Source organism: Brienomyrus brachyistius, unplaced genomic scaffold (assembly GCF_023856365.1).
Source record: "Brienomyrus brachyistius isolate T26 unplaced genomic scaffold, BBRACH_0.4 scaffold74, whole genome shotgun sequence".
Classification (NCBI taxonomy): domain Eukaryota; kingdom Metazoa; phylum Chordata; class Actinopteri; order Osteoglossiformes; family Mormyridae; genus Brienomyrus; species Brienomyrus brachyistius.
In genome coordinates, this window is record NW_026042349.1 from 63,774 (window position 1) to 83,093 (window position 19,320).

Sequence of the window (19,320 nt, forward strand, 5' to 3'; positions counted from 1 at the left end):
GGGTTTATCCAGGTCACAAACAATCTGACAGAACTTTCTGAATTTGGCATGGGTACCATTTGGGGTCAATTTCATCCACGACCTTTTCTTACCTTCTCTCTCTCTCTCTCTCTCTCAAACAAACACACACACACACACACACACACACCATTCTTCATTCCTTATTTATCTGTAATGTGACAGGGATATATGAAGTGTGCCATGATTCTGTACAGCTGAAGTGTTACAATCTATTATTTAGTAGAGTAGATATTAGTTAGAAGCTTGGAGCTTGGAAAAGTTCACAGAGAAAGGATTTCCATGTTTAATGCCATAAATACAGAGAATTTCTTTCAGAAAAACCACCTCTTTAACTTTTGCAAAAGGAGTCTTTTATTAATTTTCATTTAAGGCAATCCAATACAAAGAATTTCACATTGCACTGTAAAACAATAACTATTTACAATGTCTGATCTGACGAATGAATGAATCATGCAAATAGGATACCATAAGATGTAGGGTGAAGAACTGGGAGTACATGGTGAGAAAAAAACGGGTAAAACACTGGTGCCTGTACAAGCCGCATGCTTGGCAATGGCAACTGTCTATTAGAAAGATCTTGTCAGAAACAAAAGAGGTGATTGGTGAGTGTTAAGGGCTATCAGCCAGCTAACACTGACATACATACTGTCCACATGGGAACACGTATGCTACACGTGTTGGGTGTTTGGGGTGTTCAACACTGCATATGTCTCAGCAGGTGCAGACTGCCACATGAAAACACGTACGCTACACGTGTTGGGCGCTTGGGGTGTTCAACGCTGCGTATGTCTCAGCAGGTGCAGACTGCCACATGGAAACACGTATGCTACACGTGTTGGGTGCTTGGGGTGTTCAACACTGCGTATGTCTCAGCAGGTGCAGACTGCCACATGGAAACACGTACGCTACATGTGTTGGGTGCTTGGGGTGTTCAACACTGCGTATGTCTCAGCAGGTGCAGACTGCCACATGGAAACACGTATGCTACACGTGTTGGGTGCTTGGGGTGTTCAAGGCTGCGTATGTCTCAGCAGGTGCAGACTGCCACATGAAAACACGTACGCTACACGTGTTGGGCGCTTGGGGTGTTCAACACTGCGTATGTCTCAGCAGGTGCAGACTACCACATGGAAACACGTACGCTACACGTGTTGGGCGCTTGGGGTGTTCAACACTGCGTATGTCTCAGCAGGTGCAGACTGCCACATGGAAACACGTATGCTACACGTGTTGGGTGCTTGGGGTGTTCAAGGCTGCGTATGTCTCAGCAGGTGCAGACTGCCACATGGAAACATGTACGCTACACGTGTTGGGCGCTTGGGGTGTTCAACGCTGCGTATGTCTCAGCAGGTGCAGACTGCCACATGGAAACACGTATGCTACACGTGTTGGGTGCTTGGGGTGTTCAAGGCTGCGTATGTCTCAGCAGGTGCAGACTGCCACATGGAAACACGTATGCTACACGTGTTGGGTGCTTGGGGTATTCAAGGCTGCGTATGTCTCAGCAGGTGCAGACTGCCATGTAAACATTTGCCACAAGACAGGGTCTGTCATGTCCCATGAGAGGCAATGTTTTTTTCTTTTTATAAGACACCAATTGTACCAAGTATACAACTTCAGTTTTTACTTAACAAAACAAACTGTTTCCTTAGTATTGATAGCGACAACAGAACAGAAGATACATACAGCTACTAGTTTACAATATATAACCTTTGTCCTGGGTCTAAACTAGGAGAAACCAGAAAATACTAAACATTAAAAATATATAAGGAGTTACTTAATTCACATATCACTATCTTGTAATTATGAACACATGTGTGCTTTCCTTTACTGACCCCAAGAAATATTTGTTCATTACTGTAATAAAAATTGACCATGTGGGTTACATAACCCACCTGAATGAAATTGTGCTCCAAGGCTACAAGAGAAATCCATGGCATCTTTGATCCCTTCATTTGCACATTACACAGAACTGCAGTAACATCTGCTGAAAGCTGGTGAGGCTATTTTGGACATAAGAGTAGAAAAAGCCACACCATCGCATCTCTTTTTCCTGCTAGACTGTTACATCAGTTATGTAGGAAGGCATAGCAACCAAGACGTGGGGGTCTCCAAGGGTGCTTTTCCACTGCACCAGGTATCATACTTGTGGGATATAACTTTCGGTACTTTCCCTTTTCCATTGACTTCTGGTTGAGTACCAGTACCAAAGGTTCCAGTACCTAAAGTGCCAAACCAGTCTAGGAGTGATTATCTTGGAGAATGCATGCAGCACTCATGCAAAAGCAGCAGAGGTCAACTTAAAACTGATTTGTTAAACATATAGTAGACAATCTTGAAAAAGAATAACCATTAAAATTGCCATGTTTGCTAAGTTTTGTTTCCTGTGACAAAGTAAAGATTTCCCCCATCTTATTGTCCCAGTCCTTGTGATGTAAGAACTGCATGTGCATAACATGCACATGTACTTTTGGTGTTTTTTTTTTTTTTTTTTTTTGAAGTACCAAAAGTACAGTACCTGGCGAGGTGGAAAAGTGCCCTAGTAGCAGCAAATGATAAGAGGAGCTCAGATTCTCATTAGCTGGTTAGGAACCCTATTCTTGGACTATGGGCCATGCCTAATCAGAAATCTTCAAGTAAATGATCTGTTCATCTTGCATACTGCTTATCCAGATTAGGGTTGTGGCAGACCTGGAGCCTATGGTGCAGGGTGCGTGGGATGGGACACCCTGGATGGAATGGCAATCGTAAAACAGTGCTGCATAAATAGTAAATTGCTTTGAATTAAACTGATGATTATTGGACACAGTTATAAGCCAATTTTTGAGGGATTCTTGCAGAAATATCATGTTTGTTCTTCTAAAAGGTGAGCTGGGCCAGCACCATGTGTCCTGTGGGCCAGAGGTTACAGCTAGCATTGCTGTTAACTAAGAGGTTCACGGGTAATAAAAGAAAAAAAACAAGCAATGAACGTTCTTTGCTTTAAGGTTAAAGACTGATTAGGATTCCAGATTCATGCTCTCTGGATTGCTTAATAGTCTCACACAGATGTCACATATCAGGAATAGCACCAGAAAAGTACCAAAACCAACAACCACCACAGCAAGAAAACTATCGCCTAAAATGCTAATAGTCACAGCAATAAGAGCTGGTGCACTTTTTAAAAAAACTTTTATGCTATGAACAATATCCCAGAATGAGGGAATATGGATATGATACACATTTCTGAAAGAGTGTTGCGTAATGGTTAGGGAAGCGCACTTGTAATCGAAAGATTTCTGGCTCGAATCCCTGACCAGCAAGGTACCACTGAGGTACCCTGAGCAAGGTATCGTCCCCAAGCACTGCTCCCCGGATACTGAATTAGATGCAACCTGCTATGCAACGATGTGACATATGGGTTAAATGCAGAGGACACGTTTCACTGGTGTACACTGTGTGCTGTGGTATGTCAACAATGAATAATCACTTCACCTTAGAGCTAAACAGAAACTTCATGCAGCTTGGAATTTAGAACATTATATGGTTGGATTTAAGGAGATCAACTTCTGACCCGACTGAGGCAGCTGACATGAGAGCTCAAAACCTTCCACAGCAAGGGTCAACCCATTTAGGCAATAGGCGCTCTGTCCAGTCTCCTACACACTTCTTGGTGAATGGTGGTCCTTGCAGATATAACTGAATCCCTGAGTCCTGAAATCCAATTTTTGTATCTCGGATTACAATGGACTTTTTAGAGTTTGATTCAAATAGAGATTTTCAGACAACAAGTTTTTAACATCTTTTTTTACTTAATATTTTTTGTGTTTGAAATAATTTTATTTATATGTTTATGTTTAAGCTTCATTGGTTTAGCTTGAAAGTGCATTTGCATATGTTATGTTATATTACTATACTGCTGTCCTGGGTCAATTTTGTAAACAATTGTACTTACAATGTGGTTGCATTTCACTTTGCACTTTTGTACACTTCTACTTATAGCAAAAAGCCATTCGCCAAATCCTTTAGCTAACCGATTAAATATACACTTTAGTAAGAGCTCATTTTACTGAGGTCATCAGGCTGTCATACAGCATAACTGATGGATGGAATATAGTTAAAGAAAATTTATCAATGGTGCTAGATCCTGCTGCTAAATGAAGAGAAAATAACTGCAAGATCATTTTAATTTGTTCGGTAAAACATCAAGGATATTTTACAGAACAGATGTGGTGTAAAGATAATGCTGCTGATATTTTATCTGGGTTAGGCTGGATGAAAGAGATTATGAAAATTAAAAAAACAATAGCAAGAACCAGGAGAGCTAAGCCTAGCTGAGAAGAACTCAGCAGTGATCCAGCTTCAGAGGTGAGTGCAGTGAGATTCTCTGTCAGTGAGGGCTCCATGTGATGGTGCAGTGTGATGGTGCAGTGCGATGGTGCAGGGCAGTTATGGGGAGAAGCTGGGGTGCTAAGCAGAGATGATTGTTACACGCATGACAGGTTAGTTACAGGTTTCAGAGCCATCAGCTGCCTCGTGGAAATCCACTATGACATTTTTTGGGGAAAAAAGAAACCCATGCTTGGGGAGATTTACGCTTGATGAAAATCACACTCACTGCAATTCACGCTTGATTAAATTCATGCTTGATAGAATTCAATTAAGGGGCGAAATGGAAGAGTGAGGTCCGCCTTGCTGAGTATTCGATCCATCTGCTTCTCAGGCCAGACTCTGTCAAAGAGCTTAATACTGATCTGGTGGTGACCTCATCTGCCTGTTGATAACAGACCCACAACCCTAAAACCCCTCCCGTCTCCTCCCATCTCAGCTTAGCTGCTACCACACTGTCTTTTATCTTCCATTTCAGTAAACATCTCTGATAATAACCCTGTTACATAAAATGGCCCTAAAGTTTGTATCCCAGGTCAGCATTTGCTGGCCCTTTGTTACTGGATGATCTTATTTTCTGCAAGGTGAGTTACACGCAATCCATTTAGAGAGGTAGATATTTAACTCTTTAGTGTCCATGCAATGCCAACATTTCTTTTAACCATAACTTCACACAACTGCGCCCCCCCCCACCCTACTCCCAAGTGGATGTGAGCAAACTCGCATTTAACATAATTAATCAATCAAATTTATTAAGTCTGTTTCTTCCTAATTGGCTCTTAGCCACAACTGGGTTAAACAGCTAGTTAGTTGCCACATTGAGCTGTACTTTGTTGCCCATTTTAAAGAGAGCAGTAACTGCCATGGTCAGGACTCCTCAGGAAAATCATACTGTATACTGAGGCCTTCTGTCTGAGTCCTGCTGGCTTGTTGATGATGCTATTATTGGGCCAAAAGCAAGCATGGAGAAACTTATGCGGTCAATGCTGGGTCACGAGGGCATTTAATAACAAAATAATCACCACTGGTATTCCTCGTGTGGTGGTTGCTGCTTGTTTGTTTGGCTTAGACTGTGATGATGTGAATAATAATAAATAATAATATATATAATATAATAATTATATTTGTGCTTCTTTTTCTATCATGACTGCTCTCAGGGGCAAAGTAGCTAAATCGGTAATAGTTATTTTCAACACTTGACTCTTATTATGGGGTCTGTTCTGTTTCAGGATGACTACATTAGAGAACATCTCAATGTTGGTGGTCCAATCCATGCCTGAATGTGATATGAAACTAACCATATGAAAAACAAATGAAGACTCTTACTGGGGATTATATATAATTCCAATACAATAAAGAGATTCATATTGGCTTGCAAAAATATTGAACCTGCCCTTAAAATGGTCAGATATGAGATTTGCCTGAAATACTAAATATACACATATGTAGTCTTCCTGTCAGTATTTTTGGTTCAAACTCATAGTCTTTCAGAGTAAGTTTTCAATGTCAAATCTAAAAAAAATATGAAATGTTGCCCCCCCCCCAGTTTCACTATCATTTGAAAGACAAAAATGAAGACTTAATAGAAGTTATAAGAAAGTTAGAGATAAAGTAATTGAATGCCATCAATTTATCTTGGGTACAAAAAATACCCAAGAGGTTGGACGTCCAAGTAGGCACGGTTGGATCAATACTGAGAAAGTTATGGAAGTCATACCAAACCTGTTTAGAATAGGCTGTTCTTCAGAACTGAGCAGCCATACAAAAAGGAGATTGGTGAGGGAAGCCAAAATGTAGCCAACAGTCAGTCTGAAGGAGCTACAGAGTTTACTGGCTGAGTGTGGAGTGAAGGTGCACCAGTCCATCATGCCGAGACCATACTGCATACCTCAACAGTACAAACTACTGGCCTGTATGTGTGAGAGGCCAGAGAAAAGACAAGACTCAAGAAGAGATATATGAAAGCTTGTCTGCCCAAAGGTATGGGTGAGCCATATGAGACAAGGTTTTGTGGTCTGACGGGAGCAAGATAGAGATGTTTGGCTAAAATTCAAAACACTATGTATGTCACAAACGTCGTACGCATATGAATTAACACCATATCTACTGGGAAGTATGGTGGTGGTAGTGTCATGGTACTGGGATGCTTTTCATTTGCAGGAATGGAGCATCTTTTCAAAATGAAGGGAGCAATATACAGGGAGATATTACAAGAAAACCAGCTTCAGTCTGCAAAGTTTGGGAAAAAGTAAATCTTTCAGAAGGACAATGACCTAATGCCCTTAAGTACCAGGCCAAAGCAGTACAAACATGGTTAAAAAACAAAACGACAAATGTTCTAGAGTGGCCAAGTTAAACTCCAGGGGCCTTTAATCATTTGTGATTTAAGCTAAACTGATCATTTTATGGGAGAGTTCAAGAGATTGCAAGCCACTCTAGAAATCACGTACGTGAACATTTCAAGTTCAAAAGATTTAATTAATTTACTATCTACCACCCCAGTGAGCACACCCAATTCAGTCATGTAGATTGCCTTCCCCAAACCAAGAAAAGTTCCAAAACATCACTACCTAGGAGCCAAAACTATGAATTGTCAAACAGCCTTGCTCTCAACCCCCTTTCCACTGCATTCTTTTACCCAAGAAAGTCACATTCATGAGCAAAGAAGACTCTTCTTGTCTTAATACTCAGAAAGCCAATGGCAATTGACCCAAAGGGTAGCTTAAATGTCTGTAAATTCCACCAGACGTTCTCCACTCCTTGGATGCCTTAAAGTCTTAAGGTTGACTAACACCAACTTGCCCCTCAAGCTTACCATCGTCCTGCTCTCAAGCGTCCAACTCAGATCTGCGTATGCAGGGTGTGTCCGCTGGGTGTGTGCCTGGGCACATTTGTGTTGGGCTTGATGGCTCGGGACTTCATGTAGGAGATGAACTGCTCCGGAATCTCAGCAAGCACATCTTTGGCTAGACGAGCCATGCTAAGCACATGGTTCCCAGTCCGGTCCATGTAGTCCCGAAATGGCACAAACTGCAGGAAAGTGACACTGGGTGTCAGTCTAACAGCTAGCAGTAACAGTGACAATAAACACCCTTAGGGGGGCAGCTTGTGGCTCAGCTGACTAAGCCTCTGTGCCTGTGATATGAAGGTTGCTGGTTTGAGCCCAGCTTCAGCAAAAGAGACACATGTCCGTGGGCCCTTTGGCAAGGCTCTTAACCCCCAGCTCCCTGGGCTCTGTTGCAGGGGCTCTGCCCTTCACTTTCCTGCTTGCTCTCACCTATGTGTGTTATGGAGAGAAGAAAAGGCTTGGCGAAAAGAAATTTCCCCACATGGGATCAATAAATTATCATTATTGTTATTATTAGAGGCAATGAAGTACGTGGCAAAATACAATAATACAAAATCTGAATTTGGAATTACCTGCCAATAATCAAGGTTGTCATTTACAAACTCCATGGATGTTTCAGCAGTTTTTTTTTTTTTAATAAGTAACCTGAAGAACAATACACCCTTGTGTGTGTGTGTGTGGGGAGGGGGGCATAAACGGAGGGAGTGTGTTAGGGTTTGAATGGATCAGTCCTGTTCTTTCTTTTCCCTCAGATTCTGTCTAGATTCTTCTTACCTGAAGGGTATCAGCATAAGTGTCTTGCCTCATTCCACCTGAAAAAGCCATCACCCCTAGCAGACACTAGCAGAAATTACTGATCTCACTCCATTAGTCCACCAGGAACAGAGCTTCAGACCGGTCACCTACTGCAAAGTCCTCAGCGTGAACACAGCAATGTACAAAGGTAATTTAGGGTAAATAAACATGCAAAAACACACACCGGAATTCTTCGCTTTTGCGCCATCCCATCAGTTGACTGTGAGTGCTATGTGCCCTCTGGGGCTTCCACAGGGAGGCAATTAATGTGAATAAATGTGTTATTCATGTAGTACAAAAATTATTGATAATGTCCCAGATTTTGTGATGTACAAGTGAGAATTTTTTGAAGATTTTAGTATTTTACAACACACAAATTTTAGGAGATCTGTTTTGTTTTGTCGTCGGTCGAGTTAAGAGGCATTCCAAGGTTCCACTGTACTTCGACTAACACTTCCAAGATTATACTCTTATTAAAAAAAGTATTACATGCCAACAGAGTTTTTTTCTATTGAACCAACATCATAATGTATTCACTGATGAGACTTGTAATCACTTACGCAAGTCTCTCTGGCTATGGGCGTCTGCTAAATGCTGTAAATGTAAATGCGGGTGACTGAACAGTGCAGCTGACTGCCTTTTTGGTGTCCCAGTAGCAAAGGCTCAGATTACGGTTAGGGTCAGAGGACTGACTTTTGGTGTCCCAGGACCAAAGTCCCATTCAGGGTTAGGTGCTGGCAAAGGTACGCTGTTGGAAGACAGAGAAAGAAGCCTACCTGGACAATGTCTCGCTCAGCGAGTTTCCCTCGAGAAGAAATCCTGATGTCATCACCGTCCAGTTCCACCATAGCTGTAACAAAGTGCGATGTGTTACACACACTGAGCAAAAACAGGTGTCTCCACTGAGATATTTTTAGCCAGGTGTGTCACAGTATTTCAGTGCCGCACCTTTGACTTCAGGCTCTCCTCACTTAATGACCTACCTGCTTAATGGCCGCACAGACTTACACGTATGACCAGCCCTCCGACCAATTAGTGTTGTATGCTGTATGAGAACTTTGGTCATGGAAGCAGCAGCGCAGTGTCTCAGCATCAAGCCTCTTCCTCGTTTGGCCACTAGGTACTGCTGGCCATCCTCTTCCCTCCTCTGTCGTCGTACTAGTCCCTAGTTTAGTGGGTGGAGTGTGTGACTCAGACTATTACTCTCTGGTCATGGGTTCTTTTATTTTGGATTTATTGGTTTTTCTGTTTCACCAGTATTTATTATTTTCTATTTGCTTCTCTGTGATCGGTTTCCCATTCTAGTGTATTTGTTTTGTACCTTTTCGTTCCACATTTACTAGCTTTGCATTGTATTACTAGTGTCTTGTTTATGTCTCCTAGTTTCTCTATTAAGCTTTTAATCATCCCCACCTGCTGCTCATTGTCCTGTGCTTTTATTGATTGGTTATTTGGACATTGTTCTCACCTGCTTTGTGTCTTGTTAGCTTTGTGTGTTTCTAAGTATCTGCTCCTGCTCTGTTCTTGGATCAGTCATCTTGCTTGTGTTACCATGTGTTGCTATTCTGCCTGTTTATCTAGTTCTGTTCCCTGTGTTGCTTACAGGTTCTTTATGGTTCTGTTATTTGTGTTTCCCCTGTTTAGATTCTGACCTCTTGTGGCCCTTTGTCTTGGTTTTTTTCCCCAGTGTCTTTTAGTTGTGTTCAATAAACACAGTTCAGTGGATTGTCACTCCTGTTTCTTCATCTGCACCATGCCACACTGTGACGCTCAGTAAGGGGAGACTCCTGGCTTACAGACCAATTCACTTAACGATTTAGTGACAACAAAGGACCTTGGTTGTTAAGTGAAAAGCGGCTGTACAATATTATCAGACTCACCACAGGATGGGATTTAAAGCTTCTGCTTATAAAACCAGTACATTCCCCTTCATGCCCCTTGAGGTGTAAAATGGCAGAGAATCTCTGCAGCAGCTGTTAGTGGTTATACTCACTTCAGGGCACATGGAGCAAGTCCAGCAGGTCGACATCTGGTTATTAATCACACACTTTGGGGATGATGACAACTACAGGACCCTCAAATTAACAGCCAGTCACATTGGCTGCTTTATAAGATCAACAACCTGCTCTCTCTGCCCCTTCAGATTATAGCAGATGCTTAAATAATGACATGGCATGTTTGTTCACAAGAAAGTCTGTGTGATGATGTCTGAATGTAATGTGTGGCCCATTTCAGGAAGAATCAGTTAACCCTGCTAAAAAATTCTTGGAACATTTATAGATTGTTACTGTTAAGGTATGAAAAAGTTCAAAATTTCCTGATGTTCTCAGAATGTTATCCCACTACTACAGCTAAGATTAACAGCATAAAAATAAACACAAGGCATGATAGACCAGCGGGAAACTGTTGCTTTACAGCCCTACAGTCATGGGTCCAAAGCTAGATACTATGTTCTCACATAGAATACTTTTATAAAATAATTTTATCATAAAATAATATTTTGAAGATTGATTACTTTAAAAGAATGTTCAGGTAATGTAATCATGCTGACTTTGACAGAATCTTCATTGAAATGTTACATGTGGAAATAATATCCTCCGACAGCGTGGAGAAGACCTTCATGTAATCTTAGGTAAAGTTCTCGGAACATCTTTCCTAGCTAACAGGAAACGAACAGTCACATGCTGTTGCTAATTGTTACTGTATCCTGGGAATAACACACAGCATCAACAAAATAAGTAGGATAGGCCTTGGGTCAAGCATGATTCTATTACCCTGTCATAGAAATCGGGTCTGTTTTATATGTAATAATACATAACTGTTAACAGACATGAATGCTAGAAACAGGTCTTTTGATGATGAATTTGAGGTCTTCAGCACTAGGTTCCACAAAGGTGTGTGTGTGTGTGTTTGGTTGAGGGGGGGGGGGGGTCATATATATTACATTTTGAGGATCAAATATTCTCAATTTTATGACAATCTGTGACTGCAATCAAAAAACTAAAAATGCCAAAAATCTTGTATCTTATTTGGTTTCTTATAGTTAAGGTTAAGGCTGAGTAGCGATTAAGGTTGTCATTGCTGGGATTAGGGTAATCCCCATAGACATGAATGGAGAGTCCCCACAAAGATATGAATACATGGACTGCGTGTGCGTGTGTGTGTGTGAGAGAGAGAGACATAAATAAGAGGTAGTAATATGATTTAAAAGCTGATATCTTACCATCGAACTCTGCCTGTCCTACTCCAACAATGATGATAGACATTGGAAGTTTAGCAGCCTGGAAAGAACAGAACAGCAACATATAACCATACAAACAGCTTCTAGGTTTTGGAAACTAATGGGCCTCATTTAAGCTTTACAAAGATCTTTTTTTTTATCTTGGAGAAATGTTAAGCGATTAGAGATAATGGCAATCTGCCAACTCTGCTGGGCCACATAAAAAGCCTTGCAAACCGCCCTCTTGTAACCTATGGCTGCCTATTGCATGGCTGATGGTATGAATTACAGTGCAGCCATCATGCCTTTATTCATACATGATGCAATGTCTAACATAAATAATCCTGCCTTGAGATATGTTAGTAGACTGTATCTGTTGAAATTGACGTAAGGTAACATCCACAGCCAGTTGATACTGCCAGTAGCCATGCTCAGCCAGGCCACATCCTGCTTCATATCAGTATTGGACACCTATTGCCCCATTAGATCTGGGTAATATAAGCAGGTCTTTCAAGAAAAACCTTTGTGAGGAATTGTCCCTGTTGCTGTGGTTGCCTGTTCTGGTGTTCTGATTTTTGTATTATATTGGCATTATATTGGTATTATAATTGTCTTTTTAATCATTGGTGTGGACTTTGAATCCTTTGTACCTGTCTTCTGACCCAAGCCTAATCCTTTGGAGTAAAAATTGCTAATTATATTTGGCTGTTGATGAACTTTGCTCTCCCACTAAAGAATTTGCTCAGTAACACTTTACTTAAAGCAGTCATATAACTGCATTATAATTCATCGTAATGTATTCGTAAAGTATTATAAACACAGCTATAAATATTTACAAAAAAAGGCATAACACATAATAGCCTTGTTTATTATGCATTATGAAGCTCTCAGTTATAATGCATCATAAATACCTTCATACTGCATTACAATGGTCAGTATAATGCATTACAAAGTTATTTGTAGTGCGTCATAGATACATTGAATATTGCATTATACACACAGTACCCACACAGTACCCTCTCCCTCAATGCTGGGTCACAGTATCATAAACTGCAGTGCTTGCTCATTACAACAACAACAACAACAAATTTATTTTTATATAGCGCATTATCACAACATTACATTGTCTCAAAGCGCTTTACAGTATCCTCACCCAAAGCCCCCAGTGAGTAAGCCATAGGCGACAGTGGCAAGGAAAAACTCCCTAGAAGGAAGAAACCTTGAGAGGGACCAGACTCAAAGGGGAAGCCCATCCTCCAGGGGCCGGCAGGGATAGTCAAATAGAGAGCGACAAGCTATTAGAATATACTTTTATTCTGTGGGAACTGCTAGGTTCATGCTCTAATTGACATACCGCGGCAGTCTTCATAAAATCTGGATTATAAAAACAACTGCCAGAAGTTTTTCAAGGTAGGTTTATCAAGAAAAAAGAGGGAAGTGATCAGTTGTCATTGTTGACACACCATAGCACACAACAACAAAACATGTCCTCTGCATTTAACCGACATGTCACATTGTGACATACTGTAGCAGGGAGCAGCTAATTCAGCACCCAGGGAGCATAGCTTGGGGGCCGTACCTTGCCCAGGGTATCTCAATGGTACTTTGCTCCAACATCAGGATGCCTAGGAACTCTGGGAGAACGGATTCCGGTTTCTCACACTGTGCTCTTTCAGAGACCCCTTTATCATTTATTACAGCAAAGGGACCAGATGAGAAGGCTATCCAAGCATTCTGTCTAAGAATTGTTAATGTTTCCAACGCAATTTCTGCATAAAAGCAGAAGGTATAAGAGCGGCACATTTCATTCCCTTTCTGAGAAGCTGTTGAGCAGCCAAAGTTGTGCTAATCATTTCATCTGGTGCTGGCTGACAGGAGGATGTGGAAAAGAGGAAGGAGAGGTTGAGTCAGAGGCAGAATCATGACGAGATGGACTAGACGAGGAGGAAAAAAGAAGACGCCTGGCCAGGGCGAGATAGAGCAGCAGACAAGATCTTAAAAGGAAGGTGTGGCTGTTCAAACAGTTTGACTAACAGTCGCAAATTCCCTTTAAATCCAGTCTGCTGGGTAGTCAGGGCCCCCTTCCATCCTGGAGAGATACAGGCTTCTCCCCCATCGGCTGAATCAAAACAAGCATGATCTGGGGTCTGAGCAGACTGAAGCAGCCATATGGAGCCAGAAAAACTGCAGAGAATGGCTGTAGAGAAGTGGCTCCCCAGCACATAAAACATGCAGATGGTAGGAGACTGAGTTACTCACGTTGACAATAGCCTCCTTGGTCTGGGCCATATCCGATATGACACCATCTGTGATGATGAGGAGGACAAAGTACTGTGAGCCATCCTGGACTGCAGAAGCATACCTGACAGGGACACAAGCCTTATGTTAACTCTGGGAAGCAAAGAACTTTGATACATCTTGGTGAAAGCCATCATAATAACAGGAAGAATAATGACAATAAAAATCATGGAAGACCAATAAATATCAAAACTGTTGCCAATGTTTCCATTAATGAGCCGGGGGAACATGGCATCAGCAAAATACACATTTCTTCTTGTTTGCTGATATAAATGTATAAATGTCAAAAGTGATTAGTGGGCAGAATCAGGGGAGAGCTGTCAGCAAGTCTACACGACTAAAGAACGTTTCACAGAAAATAACTTGGTACTTAAGGATATGAACTTGTAATCAGAACAATAGCTCTTCGTAGCTCATGAAGTTTCTGACATATTTCATCATGAGCTAAATATCTGGAGCTTATGATCAGGCCTGAGGGGGAGATCTATGTGAAGGACACGTGAATTATGGGAAAAAAAGTGAAGACTGGTCTATGGAGGAGGATTGTGGTTAGAGGGTATGTTTTAGATTGTATGGCCGTGTCCAAAGCTGTACCTGGCTACATGGTTGACAACTGGAGCGAAGTTTGTAGGTCCATAGAGCTGTACCGTCTTAAGGCTCTGGTGGTAAGCCTCCAAGATACCCTCCATTCCGTTGCAGTATGGGTTCTCTGTATTGCCATTCTGCAGATGAAATTAAATGGCTCTGTACTCATTCACTGATGTCAAAGTTTAGTTTATAAGGTCTTTATAGCATGTTTTTTCAGTTTAAAATGTTGACTTAACATAAGTCAACTATGATTTTAAAGGGTTAACATAGGTTTATTCATTTGAGGCATAACACTGTTCTGATTTCACTGGATTGGCTTCGCGGTCAATGAAATGGTTTGGCTTGTGGGAAAGCCACCTCCTGCCAGACAAATGTGATGTTTAACAGTCAAAGATGGAGGGCATAATAATAATAATAATCGATGCTTTATTGATCCCCGTAGGGAAATTGTCTTTACGCCTCCAGGGAGCTGGGGGTTAAGGGCCTTGCTCAAGGACCCACAGGCGGAGGCTGGGTTTGAACCTGCGACCTTCTGATTACAGGCACACAGGCTTAGCCCACAGAGCCACATGCTACTCCCCTAACCATGAGACCATGCACACTGAGATGGGTATGATAATCCTGCAGTCAGGGCACTTTGGAAAAGATGAGGTTCTTTGTTCAGGAGCCAATATGAATGGGCTAGAGGAGCCAGTTTGCCGATCATTTTATGACATTAAATATATCTAATAATAAATATATCTAATACAAACATGTATACACAAAGAAAGAAAGAAATTGCATTTGTTTTTTTCCTAAGTGGACTGACCTGATAACATGCTTTGGAGAGCAGTTTGTGAATCTAAATGAAATGAAGGGATCATAAGGATGGGAGTTCTAAGATGGACGAAGGGATTATTTTTAAGAAAATCAAGAAAAAGTGTGGATGTTCCTGGAATAAATTAAATGACTGTCAGTGTGGGTGTTTCACAAAGGAAGAAACAATCACTTCTGTGATGACACCACAATGACAGCCCCTTATCCTTTGTAAGGGTTCACATCAGCTCTCCCTTATCCTTTTGTAGGGGTTCTTATTGCAGCCCTTTTTTCTCTACAATGAATTCACATTGATAATCCTTTATCCTTTGGCAAGGATTCATACTGATGTTCCCTAATGCTTCTGCAGAGATTCTCAGACTATTAACCCCGTCCATTCTTTGTTCAGGTTAAATGAGCTATTTTTGGGAATCCAGATATGAAACAAAGGATTGTGGGCATGCATGTTCATAGGCATGCATGGGAATGGCTGTGTTGATGTGCATGAATGGGTTATTTACCAGCGGAAATTCATGGGACACCCGTCCATCAGGGGGCAGCTTGGCACCAAAGCCCAGAGCGGGGAACATCTTGTCACTGTCGTAGTCCTGGATAATCTCGCCCACAGCTTTGAGGGCCATGGCATAGGCGTTCATTTGATAGGGGTTCATATAGTGCAGTGAGGTGGATTGGGAGGGGTTTCCTGTGTGGGGGGGGGAGGGGGAAGATAACTTCAATCCCTTTCAATTCACCATAAAACTGTGAATTGAATTGAAATATTTCCATTATTCTATTATTTCTATAATAATTTCTGTTATTTTAATTAATTTGTTTGCTTCTTTATTTCACTCCCTACACTAATTGTTTCTCTACATTCCTCACAACCACCTACTAACGGCACAACATCCACTCAAACCATCTCCAATTCAGCCTTAAGCATCTCCCATTCATTTCCTAATTGTTTCCATTTACCTCAGACATTACATTTTTATTTCTACAATATCTCACCCTAACTTTCATTTTTCCATATTTATGTACCACTCATCTTTATTATTTCACACTTATCTCAACCTCTCTTTAAAAAAACATTCCAAGACTGCTGGGATATATGGGAAGGCGGCATGCAGAATCTGTCCAGCCATTTTTGAGGTGATTCCCATCTGTAGTTTCAGATCAGAGCCAAAACATTTCACAGAGAGGAGGGAAACTTACCATTGGAAGCAGTAAAGTCAATGGCCACAGTGAAATGTATCTGGGTGCTAATAAAGAAGACATAGAGAGAGAAGGCAAGTGATGAGAGTTCCAGGTCAATCTAGGGTCTAAACTGACATGAGATGTGAATAGGAGACCAAGAATTAGGAACTTGAACAGCCAGGCTCCAAATAAACGGAAGTGTTTCTGGACACTTTTTTTGGGCAATACTTTTCAGTGGAGCCAATGGTGATTATTTACTGGTGAAAGGTAAGTTACAGTGGATATAGTGATCATGGATATAATGATGAACCATCTATATGTATCAAAAAGCTTGGGACAGAATAGTTTTAGTACAGATACCGTTTAAATAATTAGTTTTTATTATTTAGTTTGGTCATCTTCAATGCACTTGTTTCAGAGCATGGAATAAAACATAAAATAATATGTTTAAAATGCTGAGAAATTTCCAAACAAATCAGCTTCATCAGCTTGTAGCAGGTAAGATGTGAGTAGTGACAGAGTAATTCTGTGACAGTGATAGAGACACTCTGGTCTGACAGCTGTTACTCACTTACAAAGGTGGACAAAGGAGCCCATGGCAGCTGTTCGCTGGCTAGCCAGCAGACTGACTCATATGAGATCCATCTCTTGGCAGCTAAGCATAATGCAGAATGAGAACTCGAAACAAAACAGATGACCACACACACCCTCAGATACTCGAGCTGAAAAATTATGGAACTATCATCGGATTTCATGTCCAGATGACTGATGGGCCCTCACTGACATGCCGGAATTAATTTGATTAGAGCTCAGTAGATGGGGAATAGCAGAAGACAGGCATTTCTGCTGGATGAACCACACCTCATCAACATACATTACTATAAAATATACCTAACCAAAACCAATCACCCAACTAAACAGGCTGTTAGCCAAATTGTGTTTTGGTCGGTCACACACATTACAATACAATGTGGAGAAGTAAAAAAATTTACACTAGGTGACCCATGCCAACTTAGCATTGAAGACTGGTAGTAATCGTACTTTTGGAAAACTTTCAAACTAGCACGTTGAAATGCATCCTATTCAATTCAACATCTGAGCACAACACACTCACCCCACACAAAGGTCAAGTGGTTCAGGTGCCCAGCATTGGTTTCACATGGATGAGGGACAGGATGTGGGAGACAGAGTAGTGGCCGTGTAGAAAGGCGGGCATGTGGAAAGGTGGATGTATTAAAAGGCGGGTTTGTGAAAAGGTGGGCATGTCAAAAGGTGGGCATGTCAAAAGGTGGGTATGTCAAAAGGTGGGCATGTCAAAAGGTGGGCATGTCAAAAGACAGGTACACCAAATGTTTGGCATGTAGAAAGGTGGGTGTGTCAAAAGGTGGGCATGTCAAAAGGTGGGTATGTCAAAAGGTGGGCATGTCAAAAGGTGGGTATGTAAAAAGGTGGGCATGTCAAAAGACAGGTACACCAAATGTTTGGCATGTCAAAAGGTGGGTATGTCAAAAGGTGGGCATGTCAAAAGGTGGGTATGTAAAAAGGTGGGCATGTCAAAAGGTGGGCATGTCAAAAGACAGGTACACCAAATGTTTGGCATGTAGAAAGGTGGGTGTGTCAAAAGATGAGCTTGTCAAATGGTGGGTGTGTCGAATGCTTGGTTTGTGGAAAGCTGTCTGTGTCAAAGGCCGTATGTGTAGAAAGGAGAGAGCAAGCTGCAGGAGGGGCAGCCACCCATAGCAGCACCCAGGGAGCTGTGATTTAAGCGCCTTGCTCAAGGACCCGCAGATCTGCTGGAGCTGAGCTTGAACCGGTGACCTTCTGACCAGAGTCACAGAGGCTTAGCCCACTATACTTGACCTACACTGGGGCTTCGCTATTAGCCAATGACAAAAGGGAAAAAAAGAAAAAAGAATCAGAATGCAACTGGATCCAAAGGCCAACATGCTTCCAGAAAGACGTTGTCACAACAACTAAAATGATTCAATTAAAGGCATTACCTTAAGAGGGTATCATCTTACTTTTCATTCCCTAAATTAAGAAAGAATCCTGTCTGTTTCCACTAATCATTAATGGAATGAAAGCAAAAGAGCTCAAGGAAATTCATTTCAGTATGAGAGTTATGAAGCAATAATATTCAATGTACATCTGCGAAAAGGTGGCAGGTTTTTCATGAACCTTTATAGTTCAAACCTGGATATGTCTTTCTGACCCAGAGACCCATTCCGCCCCATAAAAAAATTATAAAAACCACTCACTGAAAAACATATTAAACAGTACCTGCACGTTTGAAAGGAAATCTTATTTCCTCACCATACAGGAAGCTGCAGATATGACCAATGAGCTTTTAATCACAGACTGCTGTGTGACTCAAAGGCAGACTGACATTTCTGTGTGAGACTAATTAAGGGAAATTCGTTCCTCTGCCATCACTACTCTGACCAACTTCTCCAGAGATCGCAGCCAGCTAGAGATGGAAAGATTGCTGCATTTGAACAATATTAACTGCTGTCAGGGGGAAAACCCAAGAAAAGTCCTAAGCAACATACCCCTCGCTTTCGAACTGAGAAGATAACCATCCCCTCTCAGGTAAAACGCTGTGGCACAAGGCAGACCAAGTGGCAGGAATGTCCGCCGTCATCGGCGTCTCATGGGCAAGTGGCTGGAATGTCCGCCGTCATCGGCGTCTCATGGGCAAGTGGCTGGAATGTCCGGCGTCATCGGCGTCTCATGGGCAAATGGCGGGAATTTCCACCGTCATCGGTGTCTCATGGGCAAGTGGCTGGAATGTCTGCCGTCATCGGCGTCTCATGGGCAAGTGGCGGGAATGTCCGCCGTTATCGGCGTCTCATGGGCAAGTGGCTGGAATGTCCACCGTCATCGGCGTCTCATGGGCAAGTGGCGGGAATGTCCGCCGTCATCGGCGTCTCATGGGCAAGTGGCTGGAATGTCCACCGTCATCAGCGTCTCATGGGCAAGTGGCTGCCAGGTCAGCAGCCCAGCGTTTCATTAACAAAACCTTCTTCACTGAAGAGCAAATCATGACATGAGAGTATGAAATGCCCCTGAAGCGTTTCTGGGAATTCCTTAGGTGATGTGCAGCTGTGGTGGAGCTGGACTTCTGAAAAAGCTCTTATTCTCAAGCAAGGACAGCCGGCTCCATGTGTGAGAGATTATTTAAAAGTATTTTAAG

At 41.9% G+C, this 19,320-nt stretch overlaps 1 protein-coding gene across 4 annotated transcripts in view; it reads right to left on the reverse strand.

Moving 5' to 3' along the window:
* Positions 1-348: 348 nt before the first annotated feature.
* The window catches only part of LOC125726683 (copine-5-like), a 92,481-nt gene continuing 73,509 nt past the window's right edge, over positions 349-19,320 (reverse strand). For all 4 annotated transcript variants that reach the window (XM_049003059.1, XM_049003058.1, XM_049003057.1 and 1 more), the window contains 7 exons: positions 16,146-16,192; positions 15,455-15,636; positions 14,145-14,272; positions 13,512-13,614; positions 11,256-11,313; positions 8,809-8,882; positions 349-7,419 (listed from right to left, as the gene is read on the reverse strand). In XM_049003059.1, coding sequence (XP_048859016.1) covers positions 7,231-7,419; positions 8,809-8,882; positions 11,256-11,313; positions 13,512-13,614; positions 14,145-14,272; positions 15,455-15,636; positions 16,146-16,192 — 781 coding nt within the window. In that variant the 3' untranslated portion in view covers positions 349-7,230. The remainder of the gene's footprint in view (positions 7,420-8,808; positions 8,883-11,255; positions 11,314-13,511; positions 13,615-14,144; positions 14,273-15,454; positions 15,637-16,145; positions 16,193-19,320) is intronic.